Genomic DNA, 19,619 nt, shown 5'->3' on the forward strand with positions numbered 1-19,619 from the left:
ACTTCATTACGCGCAGAGAAACCACAGAGCACAGTCTGCGACAGCACAACGGAGAGCACCGCGAAATCTGTAAACGGACAGGATTTAAGGAATTAAGCCCCACTTTGGAGATCTGATCGCCTCTGGAGAGTATTTTGGTGGATTTTCTGCTTCTGGGGAGCTGCGAGGATGCGCGTATCGGTGCTGCTGCTGCTCTGCGCTCTTTACGCAGGAAACGCGCACAAACTCTCCGCGCTCACGGTGGGTCACAACACCTTACTATCACTCTCAGCTAAGATATGAACTGTCTGTGTGTGATCTTAAAGAGATGTTTCAGTGCTGCTGTAAAATGGCCAGATGGAAAGTATAGATTCAATGTTTGAAAATGTGTTTACGCTTTGGTTAATGGTTTATTTTTGGTTGCTGTCAGTTTTTGATGCTTATTAGGGACATACTCAGAAAACAGACCTGCACCATGCAAATTAGAGTTATACATAACAAAAGGGCATTCTTATGCTATATAAAACAACTAATCCTAAACTTTAACACAGATATATGATTAATATGCATTAGGATAAGTATGCACATTGTTCATTTTAACAATAAAACACTAATAGTGATTTTATCATCACAAAGATTTCTAGACTGCATGTTGGTCAAGTGTATTTGGTGCTTTTTATCTAAATGTGGGCATTTGATATTGATTTATTCAAGATTTAGGTTCAGACTCAGAGCATCTTTGTGCTGCTGGTGCGTTTGTTTTGTAAAGCAAGAAGCTCAGATACAACAGTAATGTGAGATGAGAAGCTAATCATGTCAATCCTATTGGTGCTCTGGAAAGTGTTGAGATGTTTGTGCATCAGAGGAAACCAGAGATCCTCAAGTGCTTCTTCAAAACATCTCACAAACTTGGAGCTACAGGTGCTGCATACCCACCTTCTGCTACCTCTAATGTGTGATAGGCTCTCGGTTTTGGCCACTAAGTGCTGGGAACAGGAGGTTTTCTCTCCTTTCTGCGGCTGCTGGCCTCTGCATGGCCCTCTGCCTGTGTACACAGAGTCGGGACTGCTGATTGCGGGAAGCCGCTCCCCATTAACCGAGTGAAAGAGAGCGAGAGCGGCTCATCCCAGTGGGACATGACCACTGGAGAGAGAGACAAACATTCCACATTTACATTTCCCCCCAGAAACCTTATTACAACACAATATTACAGTACAAATCGCTTCATTAAAGCCCCATTCATACAATTAACTTTCAACATCACTCATCATTTTGTAAAATTTAAGATCAGTCCTTGACTTCATCTAGAGAGACAGTGAGAGAAAGTAGGAGAGAGAGAGAGATATTTACTATTAAAGCTTTTTTATTCACAAACAATTAAGTCAACATACAGAATAGCTTACTGTAGATAAAAAAATACGAATGTAATATAAACGTATATACACAAACATTTAAAACATATATATTTTTCTGGTAACACTTTACAATAGCAGTACATGAATAATGATGTGTTAATATGTAAACTAAACATTACTTTATTATGAATTAATGATCGGTAAATGCATGCGCTAATGAACTTTAACTACAACATGAGTCACACGAGTTCATGTGTGAATAACGGCTAGCTTACTTGTGAGTACGTTGTTAATTATTGTATTAATTACCACATTAGTTCATGCTTAATTTAACCATCATGAACTCATGATATGTAAATGTATATTTATATCATGACTTTACTTGGAGGGGCACATCATCATTAACCTGTTCTTAACTACTCCTGAACTCCTTATGCATGTTCGTCTAGTGTGTTGACACTGAATAGAAAAATGTTCTGTCAACATCAACATCAGCAGTTTAATCAGTTCTTGAGCAGTTAAGGATAAGTTAATAGTGATGTGTCCCTCCAAGTAAAGTCATAATTATACATTAACAGCTCATGAGTTCATGTTGGTCACATTTAGCTTAAACTTAAATATTCAATTCAGTTGAATTCATCTTTATTTGTATAGCGCTTGTACATTGTAGATTGTGTCAAAGCAGCTTCACATAGAAGATGTAAATTGAAACAGTGTCAGTTCAGTTTTGTGTCGAAGTTCAGTTTAGCTCAGTCCAGTGTGGTTTAAATTTCACTGCTGAGAGTCCAAACACTGAAGAGCAAATCCATAGATGCACAGCTCTTTGGGTCCCACACCATGCAAACCAGTGGTGGGCAAGAAAAACTCAACAGCGGCTAGGAAAAAACATCACCAATTAAATGTTAATCAATACATTAATTAACAACACATACTATCAAGTAATTAAGGTAGCTGCTATTCACACATGTACTTAGTGCATGCATTAATTCATCATTCATTGATAATAATGTATAGTTTATATATTAACGCATCATTATTCATGTACTGTTATTGTAAAGTGTTACCTTGTTTCTCTTTAAAACATCACATTAAAGCCATTTTCTTTACCAGGTTTACATAAATATTTTTAATACCCCTTAAAAAGAAATAAAAAATAATAGTTTACTAATTTTTAATAATTTCAACACCTATAAAGACCCAGTGCCTCCACTAAGGATTGTTTTTTTTATTCTTTCCTTAACCAAACAGTCATTGTAGCTTTTCCAAAAAAGAAATTTATTATCACTATTTCAATTCACGTTTAAAGCACTATATTTTAGTAAAATTATTAAAGGCTCAATAATTTAGGGCTCAATACTCAATTCCATTTATTTTGTACCACCAAATATGAAAAGCAGCTTCTAAAATACCACAGAAAGAACATTATTTTCTTAACAAAGGATCTGAACATCCTTTAAATCTATTTTATATCTTTAACATACATTGCTATTGTTACAGTATGTGAAGTCCTCCATTGTAAATCCTAAATCCATTTTCAATCCAAGAAGTACCCGATCAATTAAAAGGATAATTCACCTAAAATTTAAAAATCAGCCTACATTTAGAGAAATGATGCCAACCGGACTTTAAGGACAAAGAGATGAAGAGATGATCCCAGCTATTGAGGTCTTCCAGGACAGCACATTCACTTTATACACAAATGCATTTCATTAAACATGTACACATGGACATTACGCATGCAATAAAATTGCAGGTTAACTATGTATATTATAACTTATATTTAATTGTAACTTTAACTTAATCTGATTGTATTGCAAAAACCTTTTTTAAAGCTGCTTTGAAACAGTAATTATTGTAAAAAGCGCTATCCAAATAAACTTGAATTGAATTAATTCATTCTTCAGTTTTCACAAGCCTGACTTTCTTTTTTCGGTGGAACACAAAAGTAATTATTTTGATAAATGTTGGAAACCTGAAACCAATTTCCAACATATACAGTTGAAGTCAGAACTATTAGCCCCTCATTGATTTTTTTTTCTTTTTTAAATATTTCCCAAATGACGTTTAACAGAGCAAGAAAATTTTCACAGTATGTCTGATAATATGTTTTCTTCTCGAGAAAGTTTTATTTGTTTTATTTTGGCTAGAATAAAAGCAGTTTTTAATTTTTAAAAACCCATTTAAAGGTCAAAATTATTAGCCCTATTAAGCTATACAGTTAAAGTCAGAATTATTAACCCCCTTTGAATTTTTTTTCTTTTTAAATATTTCCCAAATGATGTATAACAGAGCATTTGTTTTTATTTTCGACTAGAATAAAAGCTGTTTTAATTAAAAAAAAAAAAATTTAACCAATAACTATTAATATATATACACACATAGTTTGTGTTCAACAGAAAAAGCTGACTCATAAAGGTTTGTATGGAACCACTTGAGGTTGAGTAAATAGTAACTAATTTTTGGCCGAACTATCCCTTTAAATCAGTTCACTTAGTTTCTGGAGAGAGAGAGAGAGAGAGAGAGAGAGAGAGAGACAGAGAGAGAGAGAGAGAGAGAGAGAGAGAGAGAGAGAGACTCATGTATGGTGCACACAGAGCAGCTTTGACGGACCTGGATGAACCAGCATTCATGTAAAGTAGTCTTGCTCCTGCTGAATGCCAGAGAGGGTTTGCACTTTCAATAGTGTGAGGGAGGAAACGGGCCACTTTCTAATCCATAAATGTTGGTAAATGGTCAATATTTGTGTACCTGTCAGGATTTGCAACAAGTGTAGTATATAATCGAATGTGCACTGCAGCTGTTTGGGGCTGAGATATATTTAGTTACATAATTGGTTCCTTACCAAATCCATATTAAATATGCAAAGAATATCTTTGCAAAATGTGATGGAATGCCAAATGTTTGCTGAATGCATTTGCATGAATCACATTAAAGAAAGCAAAAGGAAAAACTAGCCCTACAAACCACAAATTGTTCATTTACTGCCTCTAAGGGAATTTGTAATGCTATTTATTTAGCATTTTTGCTGAAGCACATGCCAAAATAATGTTTTTTAAAGCAAAACAATACTGACTATGAATATAAATGTTTATTGTATTGTGCAATATTTAATGCTATGTTTGTTGCACACGAGGGAATGCATAAATAGAGAAAACGTAAATATTGTAAATTGTTAATTCACAGCATATACTTCTCTGATAATGTGCAAAGAATATATGGTACACTTAAATCTGTTTTTTTTTTTTTTTTTTTGCTGAATGTGTATACAAGAATCACATTAGAGCCATACAAAACTGGCTATGAAAACAAATTAGTGTGTACATTTACATTTTTATTGAACTTTGCTTTAACTTTTCTTTACTTTAAATAATTAATTTAAAGTAAATAAAAATATATAATATAATTTTTATAAACAATAACCTGCGGTCGCCACAGCGGAATGAACCTCCAACTTATCCAGCATATGTTTTACACAGCGGATGCCCTTCCAGCTGCAACCCATCACTGGGAAACATCCATACACACTTCACACACAATTTAGCCTATTCAATTCACCTGTACCGCATGTCTTTGGATTTGTGGGGTGAAACCGGAGCACCCGGAGGAAACCCCATGCGAACTTGGAGAGAACATGCAAACTCCACACAGAAAAGCCAACTGACCCAGCCGAGGCTCCAACCATCTACCTGCTTGCTATGAGGTGAACGTGCTACACACTGTGCCACCATGCAGCCTTATATATTATATTATATTATATTATATTATATTATATTATATTATATTATATTATATTATATTATATTATTTACTTTAACTTAATTTATTCAAGTAAAAGCAAATCTACTTTTTCCCCTATGGTTTAGTTCACCATTGTAACTCAATATGAAATCCCAGGAGTGTTATTTTCTCTCTATGCTGAAACTGACCAGTGTTCGACAGTAATTTCATCCAGACTCCTGGGTGTTTCCCAGTACTGGGTTGTGGCTGGAAGGATGTAAAACATATGCCAGAGTAGTTGGATGTTCATTCTGTGGTGCCCCCTGATAAATTAGGGACAAAGCTGAAGGAAAATGTATAAATAAATGAATAAATGCAACAGATGAATCAAAAACAGGACATAATCTCATTAAAACTGACCCTGAAGAGCACAGAATGCTCAAGCATGGCTGATTCTTCACATAATAATTGTGATGCTCTCTATTACAGTATAGGCATCTCCAAAGTTAAAACAAATCTCCTATGGTTTTAGTTCAGCATAATACCTCAATATGAAATCCCAGGAGTGTTATTTTCTCTCTATGCTGAAACTGACCAGTGTTCGACAGTAATTTCATCCAGACTCCTGGGTGTTTCCCAGTACTGGGTTGTGGCTGGAAGGATGTAAATCATATGCCAGAGTAGTTGGATGTTCATTCTGTGGTGCCCCCTGATAAATTAGGGACTAAGCTGAAGGAAACTGTATAAATGAATGAATAAATGCAACACATGAATCAAAAACAGGACATAATCTCATAAAAACTGACCCTGAAGAGCACAGAATGCTCAAGCATGGCTGATTCTTCACATAATAATCATGATGCTCTCTATTACAGTATAGGCATCTCCAAAGTTAAAACAAATCTCCTATGGTTTTAGTTCAGCATAAAACCTCAATATGAAATCCCAGGAGTGTTATTTTCTCACTCTGCTGAAACTGACCAGCGTTCGGCAGTGATTTCATCCAGTCTTCTCAGGTCTGTGGGTTTGTGGGTTTTTACCTGGCACAGTGTTCATGGTGCTGATGGAGGCTGTTAGCACCAGAACCAGAGATACAGTTGCTGTCAATGTTTCTCTCCTGGCATCTGCTGTTGCTCGGCCTTCTGGGGATGGCAGCTATGTGGCACGGCCATGAATCAGAGCCTGTGATGACGAGCTCTCCTGGGCACCTGATGCAGAAAAAGGAAGATACGCTGTTATATGAGAGAGAGCAAACAGGGGAATTTATTTCACACAAACATCTCTCTCCAGAGTCACCACAGGATTCTGCTTAAGTAAACTAGGCATCCTGAGGTGTCACATTCAGCTGCTCATGAAGAGTTGCCATCTTGACCATGATCCTAAAAAGCTTTAACAAACTGGATTAGATGCAAAATGAGCACTGAATGAGCCCACACTTTCAAACTAAACTTTATTTAGTTTAACATATTCAAATGAAAATATGCTGCATGGAAGAATGTTTCAGATGACTATACTTAACTGTTATCGATAACATCTCGATTATGATTTTAAGATTGAGTATTCTGTACTGAAGAGAGTCACATTTTTTGTTTTTGGTTCATATGCTGCATTATATTTCAGCCAAAAGACCAAAGTTCATTTATAAGGCTCTTTCTTGCCATAGTTTGGATGGCAACATTGCAAAATGTGACCCTAAAACAAAAAAACAGTCAATTTAAAAAAAAGTGTTAATTCTTTTACAAAATCTGAAAGCTGATCAGCTGCAGTATGTAAGATTGACAACCAGTGGTTGAAATAGGTATTGCACTCCTGGTTCAAAACAAACCCAAGCACAGGTTGCCAGATTGAAGACATCAACAGCCTAATAGCCTAATAGCTGATTTAAATTGTGTTCTAAATAAAAGCAACAGCACACAATAGAAGGAATATTTTCTATATTGAAAGGTGTTTTTGTTCTGACCAACCCCTGAAATCTCTATTTTAGAAACAGCTTCTATTTCTTGCAGCTGAACAACAGAAAACTGACAATGATCACCCCAGGTACACCTCATGTGCTTTATTCGGTGTTAAATGCTAATAATGTGAGTTTGAATGCCATTTTCTGTGACATTTACTGCAATACTACACTCTCAAATATAGGTACATGGCGGTACAAATAATGTTCATCAAGTAACAGTTTTGTAACTTTGTAAAAGCTGCACCTTATATGGTACAGAAAAGACCTCCCATGATTAGCTTTTTACTCATCATATCACACATGCTGCTGATGATGAGACAATAAAATGGATTTGATTTGATACTAATCTGTACCCTCTATGGTACAATTGAAATGAAGGTATAATTGTTCTCATAAAAAAGGTACATAAGTGTTGGACAACTTATATTTTATTACAATATAAAAGACAAAGTGATTTAAGAATAATTTCCATATTAAAACAAGAATAATTATTTAAAAGAAACTCATAAACATTCATTATTAAGTTCTATAATAAAAAAACAACTGGCAAAACAAAACTATAGGTATTGCAAATTAAACATTCAAGACATTTTAATAAACATTTGTTAAGCGTTTTCCAATAAATACATTTTCATTGTTGATATCTGCGTTTGCTTGCCACTTGACACATGAGCTGGCAAAATCCTGCATATGCAAAAGTGTTCATGCAGACATTTTAGTATTGTAAAATTAATCAAACATTGTGCATATCTCGGCACAATACTTTTGCATAATTCTATTTCTGTTTTAAAATTAATTAAATTAAATAAACTTTTAAGTTACAAATGCTTTCTGTTGTACATGTTTCTGTAACATTTTAGTGAAAAGTGTGAATTTTTTAGCAAAAAACTGATCTTTTGATTTATTTTAAAGTATTATTTTTGTTCTTTATTGTAAATGGAAAAGGTGCATTTACACAAAATAAACTTTTTAAAATATTGTTTAATAAATGTATTTGATGTTTTATATTTACTGGCGCATTTTGGATATTGAAAAATGCCTTTAAATAGTGATTGAGAGTGCTCTGAAAGCCATACTAGCAGTAGATAGTTCATCCCAGAAAATAAAATAAACCATTTGAAGCTGAACTTTAGAACTAAAATAATACAAACCAACACAAATCAGTGATTCAGCATGCACATTTAATAATGTTAAAGAGATTTAATATGTATTTATTAGATTATAAACCTTATCATTTCATTGTAGTGCAGTAAGTGCACATATATTCTGTCCTTCTGAATGGCTCTATTTAAATTTTTGTCATGTTTTGTCTGGTGCAAACAGCCAAATTGCTAATCAATGCATTTCGTCATGTAGCATGTTGTTAGGACACGTGGTTACAATGTAACTTGCTGACCTATTGTTTACGTTTGTAATATTTATATTATTCGCTATTTAATAACCTCATGTGGAACTCTGAATCTGCGTCTCATTTCAGTAGCTGTTACTGTCCACCTGAGGTCGCATTTCGGTCACGAACACATATTTTGAGAGCCTTTCTGACTGAATGAATGAAATACACTGTTTTCATCAAGGCAACCCGGGGTGCTGAAATATAATTGGCTAAACTGGCATTGGGCGGGTTGAAAAACCAAAACAAAGACATTGTTCTGGCACGGCAAGCACATTTTCAAAGCAGAATATCTGACTTCAGCATTGTTTTTTTCAGATAAACAAGAATGTTCACTTAGAATGTTTCTGAAATATCTGCAAATACATTATGGTATTTTTATGCTTTAGAAGAGTCAAAAACTTACATACAGCACCTTTAAAATGTCCTGCTATTAATATATCAAAAGCAATATTTGATTAGTGATGTGCATTGCTAGAAACTTACTTTAAATGGGGATTATATGGTTTTATATGGGGATTAAACACAGTTGTGTGGCAACAATGTGCAAATATAGCCAGCTTTTAATGGTAAAAATGTATTAATTCTGTTTTTATAATCACATTTAAGAAAAAAAAACTGTGGTCACAGTTCTAAAATTCAATTTCAAATGGTTGATTTTTTTTCAAGATCTAATATGAACTCTTGAATCTGCTTCTGCTTTCAGTAGTATGGCAGTAAATGTCATGTAAAATGGCATTCAAACTCACATTATTAGCATTTAACACTGAATAAAGCTCATGAGGTGTACCTGATTGGATCATTGTCAGTTTTCTGTTGTTCAGCTGCAAGAAAAAGAAGCCATTTCTAAAATATAAATTGGAAAATATTTCTTATATCGTGTGCCATTGCTTTTAGTTAGAGCATGGTTTAAATCAGCCTTTAGGCTCGATAGTCAGGCTCGCTCCTGTTGATGTCATTAATCTTGCGACCTGTGCTTGTTTGTGTTTCGAACCAGGTGTGCAATACACCCCACTGGGTCTCAAACCTACACACTGCACCTAACAGCCTAACAGAAAAATTTATAGTTTTGACCAATAAAATGTATTTTGCACAAAAATATACTTGTGCATTATAAGACTGGTTTTGACGTCTGGGGTCATATATCCAAATGGTAAATGTTCATCACAGTCCATTCTTATTGAAATAACACATTCAGCTGTAAAATGAAGTGAACAGCAGTAAATGCGATCGCACCTTAAATCAATCAATGAAGTGGATTATGAGAAGGAATGCAGAGTTGTCAGGCTCAGAGTGCAGTGATTAACGAACAAACGCTCTGGTCGACGGCCCTCCGCTCATTATTTACAGGTCGAGTTGGGATGCCTCTACATTTAAACGTTAACAAATGGCTGTGGGTAGTTAACCTGGAGGTCGGAGGTCAGCCCATCTCACTCCTCTTACTCAGCCTGGCAGAGCGGAATGTGGGAGGCAGAACAGCGCAAACCCTCATGTGCTTTCTCAAACTCACACGTTTAATAAGCGAGAACACACTGATCTCAGAACTGGCTGATGAGCTGCAAATAATGGCACAGGACAAATGTCACTCAGAAATTCAATTCAAGCGTATTTATATAGTACATTTGACAATAAATATTGTTCCAAAGCAGCTTTACAAACGATGCAGGTTATTATATTACAGTCAAAATCAGCACTGCAAAATATGCTTTATGGTTTTATTTCTAGTTTAAATATTTAAAAAAGTTTTAAATCAAGAAGTGTTTTCTAGACAAGTAAAAAATTATGGCCTGGTTTTTTTGAACTTTTGGCCTATATTTTAACAATCTAGGCGCAAAGCCTAAAACGCATAGGGCAAAAGCTTTAAGGTTGTGCTCGAATCCACTTTTGCTATTTTCAAAACAGAAAAATATGGTTTGCGTCGCGGCGCATGGTCTAACCGGGTTGTGCTTATTCTCTTAAAGAGTTTTGTGTGTGTTTTGAGCATAACGTTCAATATACCAATCAGAGTCTCATCTCCCGTTCCCTTTTAGAGTCAGTTGCGTTGTGCCATGGTGCATTTGCTATTTACATGGCGGATTTTGTAAGTGGAAAAAACTGAATGCTTCACTGGTGAGAAAACAGTTAAACAGACCATCTGCAGCGCAAGGATAAAGAACGAGCCTCCTCCATTCAGCCTCTTTACTTTTTTATTTACTTTACTTTTACTGTTTGCTATTTCCTTTTTTGGATAAGGAAACAGTTTTGTACTCACTCCACTGAATCCGTTGAATGAATTTGTTAAGCTCAAATATTTGTTTCAAAATCTATTTCTAAATTCAGTTCTAATTTCCAGCAAATGAATAAATGAACAATAATAATGAAGTGTGGTCAATAAACTGAGTTATATCCAAACACACATCTTTTTCTTCTCCCCCATATGGTGATGCATACGTCTCTGAAATCCGACAGGATTAAAACAAATATAAATACGCATATAATAAATAACACTACTATCAATAATAGCATTATACAAACGCAAATTGTCAGGAAAAAAAAAACACTTGAGATGAAAAAGACATGGAGGCAGTGCTTTTTATACTTATGTAAAAAATAATATTGTAACATTTTTATCTTTTAATTTCTTTCATATGCAAATATATTTGTGTGTTGCTGTACATCCTGTGTGTATTGAACAATGTGTAAGTTTGGATCTGCATAGGCGCATAACTAACACTTTCAGCTGGTCAGTGGCGCAGTCTATTTCATTTCCCCAAAATAGCAATGCGCCAACAGAGCACCTTAACACACCTTTATTTTAGACCAGCACACCCATAAGTCCACAAAGTGGCGCAAATGGATTTGCTATTTAATCAACGTGACACAAAACGAGAAACTTAGTTGTGCTGGTCTGACAATAGCAACAAATCGCACCATACATGTCTTGCGCCGGGTGTATGATAGGGCCCAATATGTCAAGATAAAGTAAACCTTTCCTTAAAACAAGCAAAATAACCTACCAGTGGGGTAAGCAAAACTTCAGTCTGAAAACAAGACAATATTTTTGTTGTCTAAAAAATGCTTCTTGATTTAAGAATTATATTTGGACTAGAAACAAGACAATAACACTAATAAAGAAAAGCTTTTTTTTTGCAGTGAGAAATGTGTTGTGTATAGTTAACCTGCAGTATTTACAGCAGAGAAAATAAGTATTGAACACATCATGTTTTTTCCTGGGAATAATATTTCGAAAGGAGCTGTTGAAATGTAGTTGAACCAGGTTTTGTTAAAAATCCAAACAATGCAAACATAAAAAAAAATATATATATATATATTTTTTAAATCTGAAAAATGTGTTGTGTGTAATAATGATGAAATGACACAAGGAGAAAGTACTGAACTACTGAAATGTATTTAATGTACAAAAGGCTTTTTTTTTTTTGGTGATTGCAGCTAAAGACGCCTCCCATATTCAAGAATGAAGTCACATGAATTGCTCAGGTGTGAGTTTTTCACAGACTTCAGCAGAGTGAAGTCTTGATGGTTCTGTGGGTCTCGTCTATCAAATCTGATCTTTAATTTGTATTTTATATTGGATTCAAGTCAGGTGATTGGCTGGGCCATTTTACAGCTTGATTTTCTTTCTCTGAAAGCATTTGAGAGTTTCTTGGCTGTGTTTTGGACCATTGTCTTGCTGAGATGTCCATCCTGGTTTCATCTTCATCATCCTGCTAATGTAGATGTTGGACTGATGCAGCTAATACTCATTTACACTGAGGAAGGGTGGCGAAGATCTACTGAGAGATTTCAGCTGCTGTCTGGGCTTTCCATCCCTTTCTACACCTCCCTTTCTTCATGTGTTCATTACCTTTTTCTGGTGTCATTTCATTTAATTACACGTAACTTTTATTTGTAATCTAATTAAATGTGTTTTCCTTGGATACATTGATTTCTTTGGTTGTTACCAACATCAGCTGAAAAGTCAACGGCACCTTTAGAAATAAGTTTTCTGAGAAAAATGTTGACATGCTCAATACATATTTTCCTCGCGATATAGAGTGCTTTAAAATAAAAAAAGTGATATCAAATGCCTAGTAAGTTATACACTACAAAAGCAATGGCTCATTTAGATAAACTGGATTTGTTTTGTGTAGAAATTATAAAACAAAATAGTCTGGTAAGAGATACAACAATAATCCTTGAAAAAAAAAAATTCTTGGCTTCTATATTCAACATTCAGGTTGTGCAAAGAAGCTGTAAATGAAGGATGGATCAAGAACATACAGTAAAATAAAAAAAGTTTCAGGAAAGAAGGTTAAAGTTAAACTGATATTGTAAGTGCAAGATTTAGAGTTTAATAAACAAATACACAGCTTATTTACTGCTGTACAGCTGCTGTATAGGAATATCAGATGCTACATTTACATCAGAGGTGATGCTCAGCTGTGCCAAATTTCTTTGAAAGCCATTAGGAGCAGTTGTGTGTTTCTGCAGAAGTTTCACATGTAGCAGCACATTTTCCACATTTGCTTTCTTGACTGTGACACATTTTATCATGAGGTGAATTACAAGTAAATCATTTGCTTTCGGCTTAGTCCCTTATTTATCATGGGTGGCCACAGCGGAATGAGCCGCCAACTATTCCAGCATATGTTTTACACAGCGGATGCCCTTCCAGCCACAAGCCTGTACAGGGAAACATCCATACACTCTCACATATACACACACATACTTATACACTACGCACAATTTAACTTACCCAATTCACCCATAGTCTATGTCTTTAGACTTGTGTGGGAAATCAGAGCACCCGGAGGAAACCCACGCCAACATTGGGAGAACATGCAAACTCCACACAGAAATGCCAACGGGGCAAGCTGGGACCCGAATCAGTGACCTTCTTGCTGTGAGTGCTAACCACTGAGCCACCATGCCGCCCCTACAAGCAATTCAATTCTGAAAAAAAAAAGAAAATTCTGTCATTTATTCAATTTAATGTTGTTACAAATCTGTAAGATTTTGACAAAAAGAGGAAATGTGGTGTTTAGAGACGTCAGTAGTTAGTTACACGTTCTTAATTGTAGTTTGGTTCTTTGTGGACGTATATGGGACATTCTACCAGAAACGTTTCTGTCCTTGGAATAAAAACATAAATACAGTTAATAAAAAGTATTTAATCCCAAATCATTTCTAAAATGGACTGATAGATTTCTGTGAGTTGCTCTGTAAAGGAGTATGTCATTCAATTGGTTCTCAGATTGTTTTGCTTTATTAAAAACACTTTACAAATGTATAACCCCTGTCATTGTCCTTAGCCCAATTGAACCTACAGTTTTAATAGTTTTTAGCTTAAAGGGGCTAATAATTTTGTCCTCACAATGTTTTTAAAAAAAATTAAAACTGCTTTTAATCTAGCCGAAATAAAACAAATAAGACTTTCTCAAGAAAAAAATAAATAAAATTACGACATACTGTGCAACATTCCTTGTTTTGTTAAACATTATTTGGGAAATATATATATATATAAAAAAAATCCAAAGGGGGCTAATAATTCTGACTTCAACTGTACTTCAGAAATAGCAAGTTTAAGTTGTTATCATTCCCAACAATTGATTAAAAACATCAACTTATAAAGTCTAGAAATAAATACTACTTTACAATTGTCCCCGTGTTTCTGTCAGTCCTTTCACATTTGCATTACATTTTTAAGGCTATGACTCAGAGCAGGTGACATAACTTGTGACATCAAGTATCATTATTTGACGTTCCACATTTTGCCCCAGTGTTTTCATTACAACATCGATACTGTAAAAAGACCCTTATGAAATTGAAAAAAGTCACATAAAACTCTCACCGGAAGTTCATCATTGGCTGTAAAACACTAGCTGTGCATATAGACCATTGTATAGTTTTATGCTTGTTTTTGTATGATTTTTTTTTTTTTTTTGTGGACGACAAGCTTAAAGGTCAGGCCCTGTCACATTTTTTATAAGTGAAAATGAACGTTTCTGGTAGAATGTCTAATATATCTGGTTGATATAAGGGCATTTTCTGATATTTGTTTACTGCATTTTGGAAAAGTCAAGGTTTTAAAAGTGATAACATTTTCTGTTTTACCGTTCCTGTGGTTTATGTACATTTGTTTTATTTACATGTTTTATTTTTATTTTTTTTACAGTGAATTCCTTTAGCTTTTTTTAGGGCAAAAGTATCTCCAGTAGAAAAGGACCCTTTACATTATAAGGCCCAATCTCAATTTACCCCTTAGCCTTTCCCCTTTCACGTGAAGGGGTAGGGGTGTCCCAATTCTCTTTAGCTTGAAGGCATAGGGGTAATGGGTGGGGCTAGATAGCCCTTGAAACTGAGATTTTTCAGAACCACACTCCAACCAAGAGGTAAGAAAATTTCCCAGAATACACCAGCCACAGCTGCAGCATGGCTGCACACGGAGGTTAGGAGATGCAGAAAATAGTATTGTTTGTCATTACTAAGAATTATTACAACAAACAAGCACGATTTAATACACTCATAAATGCGTTCGTGTTTTACCATGAAAAATAAATAAATAAAAACTGCTAAATTTTGCTGTCTATAATCCCTAGTAACAAGTTTTGAATAGTCGTCCTAAAACATTCTGTCACTCGCTGACACTCGAATACTGTCCGAAAAGTCTAGTGGCTGGGAAATAGCTTTTTACAGTGTCTGGTATAATGTTTATGTTGTTTTTTGTGTGTTTACACAGATAAATATGGCCACATTGTAAATGTAGAGTACAGTTTTGATCTTATTGCCACATCATATCATTATGATAACATGATATATGGCCTCAGTGATTTCCTGAAGATAAATACCAAAAAATAACGCAACTGGAATCACTACAGCAGTCGCCATCATCTGATCTCATATGAAGCTAGAGATTGTGATGACATATGATGACGTGTGCAGGTGCTGTAGTGGTGTCCCATTTCTTACGGGCAAATTTTGAAGCCCTTCCCTTTCACACTCAGTTTTAAGGGCCAAGGGGAAGGGGTAGGGTACAAAAATAGAATTTGGATTGGGCTTAAAAACCCGCAATTCAGCAAACATTTAAAAAACAAATCGCTTATAAACCAACATTCAAGCCTGCTGTAGACCTGAACAGTGCAGAGGTTTACTTTATATCCAAAAAAAAAGAAAGATACCTAAAGATGACATTTAAAGGGGTAAAGAAATGTGTTTTTGAATCTAATAAAGAGAGCAGAAGTCAATCATTTATTTTAATAATTTAGCCTGATAGGGTGGCACAGGGTGGTTAGAACTGTAGAAGCTGGTTCGAGTCCAGGCTGGGCCAGTTGGCATTTCTGTGTGGAGTTTGCATGTCTTTACTGCGTTCGCGTGGGTTTCCTCTGGGAGCTCCGATTTCTCCCACAGTCCAAAGACATGCGGTACAGGTGAATTGGGTAGGCTAAATTGTCTGTAGTGCATGAGTGTTGAGAATGGAAGGGCATCCGCTGCCTAAAAACGTGCTGGATAAGTTGGCGGTTCATTACGCTGTGGGGACCCCGGATTAATAAAGGGACTAAGACGAAAATGAACGAATGAATGAAATTGGCCATAGTCTATGATTCTGTGTGTAAGGGTGTATCCCAGTGTTGGGTTGGGACTAAGGGACTAAGCTGAAGGAAAATGAATGAATGAATGAATTTAGCTTTACATGCACTGTTAAAGCTAACAGTGAAAATTACTAAATAAAATAAGTTACTTTGACTTATAATTTTTAAAAAAGGTACTTTGACTTAATGAAAAAGAGTTATGGTAACTCATAGACTGATCATATCAAACATAAATCATACCCAATGAGTTATGAATAAATTCATTACATTTTTTTGTGTTAATTTAACTCTAATGGTAGAAGCAATACCAAAGCAGTTGAGTAGCTAGAGTATATGTGTGTTTAGACAATTCATTCTGTTAACTGAACTCATATGGGTTTTAAAATGTTTGTTACTAATAATACTCTAAATGTTTGACGATATAAACACAAATGATTTAGTGTTTATTACTATATATATATATATATATATATATATATATATATATATATATATATATATATATATATATATATATATATATATATAGTTTTATATACATGCAGGTTTACAGTACTCGAACTATTGAAACCCCTAAAATGGTTGGTCACAATCGGTTTCCTCAAACAGAGGAAATCTTAACTTATCAGTAGGCCCACATGGAACCCCATGTTAACATTAAATATAAGTTAAAAAGGTATTACTTTTTAGTTCATAAAATTAAGGTTTTAGTTCTGATAATCCCAAAATTATTTTGCATACATCTGCAGATTTTTAACAAAATTCTGTGCAGAAAGGCAAAAAATGTCCTCAGATTCTGTCCCACCCTACTTATCGGGTTTTACAGTGTGTTTGCTGTTCCAAAATATTTTAAATGTTACTTAAAATAACATTTATTGTGTTAAATGAGGAAATAAATGTTGTTTTTACCCAGACAATTAAAAATAACCTTTTTTAAAGCAATTCTGTAATACTGTAAAACCGTATTATTTTTATCCAAGGTTATCATACCGTCAGAATCTTATACTGGCCCATGCTTAGTTTTGAATGGGTACTTTTTTGGATGAACTATTCCTGAAAGTGTTGGTTTTTCTGACAGAAACATTTAGTTTGTCATTCCTTTTTTTTCCATTTTTAAGTCTTCCTCTCCCTACTGAAACCCTCGTGTATCAGTCACTTCATAACAGGGGCTGTTCAGATGGTGGTCCGTTATTCATACGCAAAACTATGCACCTGCACAAGAAGAAAAAACATCTTTTTTCCCTCTCATCCTTCACATGACTAGCAGCAGGCTTTCCCCTTTCTTGCAGATTTTTCACAGCAATTAAAGGCTTTTCTCTTTGATTGAGTTAATAGTCTGAATCTAGGCTGTCACTTTCTTCCATTTCCACTATGCTGGAGACTAACGATGCCTAGCCAATCCCAGGAAGCCCCCGTCGGGACCCTTTCACACGTCTGCTGCCCCTCTCTCGCTCTCTGTCGGGCCCCCGTTGACCCTTTGCGGCCAAGGTGTGAGGGGCCTCACTGGGTCTGTGGTTGGGAGGCCCCCGCCGCCCTCTCTGGGGCCCCTCGGCCCCCATGCGGTCCTCTGTGGGACACAATGCACTCTCTGCTGGAGGCTGGCCCCTGGATCACTGCTTTCAATCCCACAATGCTTCACTGCCAAAAGGGGGTAATAGGATTTGTGGTTTGTGCGCTGGTGGGTCTTCTGAAAATATGTCTTTTTTTTCATCTGAATTGATTTTCGTTTGAAGGAGACTGATAAAATGGAGGAAAGCGAAAACAAGAGGGCGGAGCGGCTGTGGAGGAGTGGAGAGGTGTAGACGGAGACAGAGGCTTGTTTTGTCTTCAGTCGGTTACTTAAAGAAGACATTATTAGTCATGTACAAGACATGTTAACGTTACATACATGTAGTTATTAGCCTTCTTGTCAACTCGGGCTCATTGTGGAAACGTAGCCCCGCGGACGTTTCTGCGGACCGCGATTTACGTCCCGGGAGGTACGTATTCGAGCTTTTTTTTGTTTTCGCAGATCCGCGAGAGGAGAGCGCGGCGTTCGCGCCCGCGCCGTTCTCACGCGAAAAGCCGCCGGATCGGGGAAAAAAAAAAAAAGCAAAAGCCCTCGTCTTCGATTTCGACCGCGTTTTCGGATCCCGCCGCGTTCTCGCCCTCATTTTTCGGATTCCGTTTTTCGTCTCACCTGATTTCCAGAACCTGCTGTTCCCCGGACTCGATCCTGGTCGTCGTCCACCGCGGCCGGCTCCTCCTCCTCCTCCTCATCCGGGGCCTCCACTCCGCCAACGCAACGCTGTGAGCTAGGCGGACAAACTGATTGCGTCGGGAAAGCCCTCCACTCGGTGGCGAGCCGTCGGCCGGCGAGCGCGAAGAGGAGGGGCGGAGCGGCGCCACACTGCCCCGCGGCATTCGCTCGAAAAAAACCAAACGCGGCCTTTACGTACCTCCGGCCACGTAAATCGCGGTCTCCAGAAACGTCCGCGGGGCTACGTTTCCAGAATGAGCTTGGGTTGCTTCTTGTATATACCCCCCTCTCCAGTTTCTGTTGAACAGTAAGACGACTCATTTCTTTTACTTTTTTTATTTATTTATTTTTTTTGATTTTTGCCTTTAAAAAGTGGATAGGACAGTATTTCAGACAGAAAGCGAAGTGGGAGAGAGAGGGGTTAGGGATGGGAAATGTCATCGAGCCGGGATTCGAACTCGGGACGCCCTGAAGTACTACAATTCAATTCAATTCAGCTTTATTTGTATAGCGCTTTTACAATGTAGATTTTGTCAGAGCAGCTTCACAAAAATGGTCATAGTAATTGGAACAGAGTACACATATGGTGTACACATATGGCTACAGCACCATATGTCGACGCACTAACCACTAGGCTATTGCGCAGACAGAAGACGCATTTCTAAACATAATAGTTTTAATAACTCATTTTAAATAACTGATTTCTTTTATATTTGTCATGATGACAGTAAAATATTTGACTAGATATTTTTCAAGATTATCATATTCAGCTTAGTGACATTTAAAGGCTTAACTAGGTTAATTTGGCATGTCAGGGTGGATAGGCAAGTCATTGTATAACAGTGGTTTGTTCGACAATCGCAAAAAATCTCATTGCTAAAGAGAGCTAAAAATACTGAGCTTAAAATGGTCATAAAAAATTAAAAACTGCTTTTTTTTCTAGCCGAAATTAAACAAATAAGACTTTCTCCAGAAGAAAAAATATTATAGGAAATACTGTGAAAAATTCCTTGCTCTGTTAAACATCAAATTGACAGGAGGGCGAATCATTTTGACTCACACAAACACTGACAAAGTGTCTAAATCTGGCTGTTAAACGCAGTCTTCAACACTTTACTTTGAGGACATATTCTCATTATTATCTAGTGGCTTACTACCTCTCTATTATTAAGATATTGGATGTTTATTAGTACTTATAAAGTATTTATTCTGCATGATCTTATTCTACATCCCTAATCCTAATACCGACCTTCTAAAACCTACCTAACTACTTCCATAATCAACCTTAATGGCCAGACTTTATTTTAATTGTTTGTTTGTTGAATTTAAGTGACATTGCATCTACATACCAACTAATTCTCATTAGATTATAGTAGACTGTTAGGTTGGTGTCAGGGCTAGTGTAAGTTGACAT

At 36.1% G+C, this 19,619-nt stretch overlaps 1 protein-coding gene across 2 annotated transcripts in view; it reads left to right on the forward strand.

The window, feature by feature from the left end:
• smoc2 (SPARC related modular calcium binding 2) overlaps positions 1 to 19,619 on the forward strand; it is an 89,722-nt gene continuing 70,103 nt past the window's right edge. For both annotated transcript variants that reach the window (XM_073920286.1, XM_073920287.1), the window contains exon 1: positions 1 to 240. In XM_073920286.1, coding sequence (XP_073776387.1) covers positions 169 to 240 — 72 coding nt within the window. In that variant the 5' untranslated portion in view covers positions 1 to 168. The remainder of the gene's footprint in view (positions 241 to 19,619) is intronic.

Source organism: Danio rerio, chromosome 13 (assembly GCF_049306965.1).
Source record: "Danio rerio strain Tuebingen ecotype United States chromosome 13, GRCz12tu, whole genome shotgun sequence".
Taxonomy (NCBI): Eukaryota; Metazoa; Chordata; class Actinopteri; order Cypriniformes; family Danionidae; genus Danio; species Danio rerio.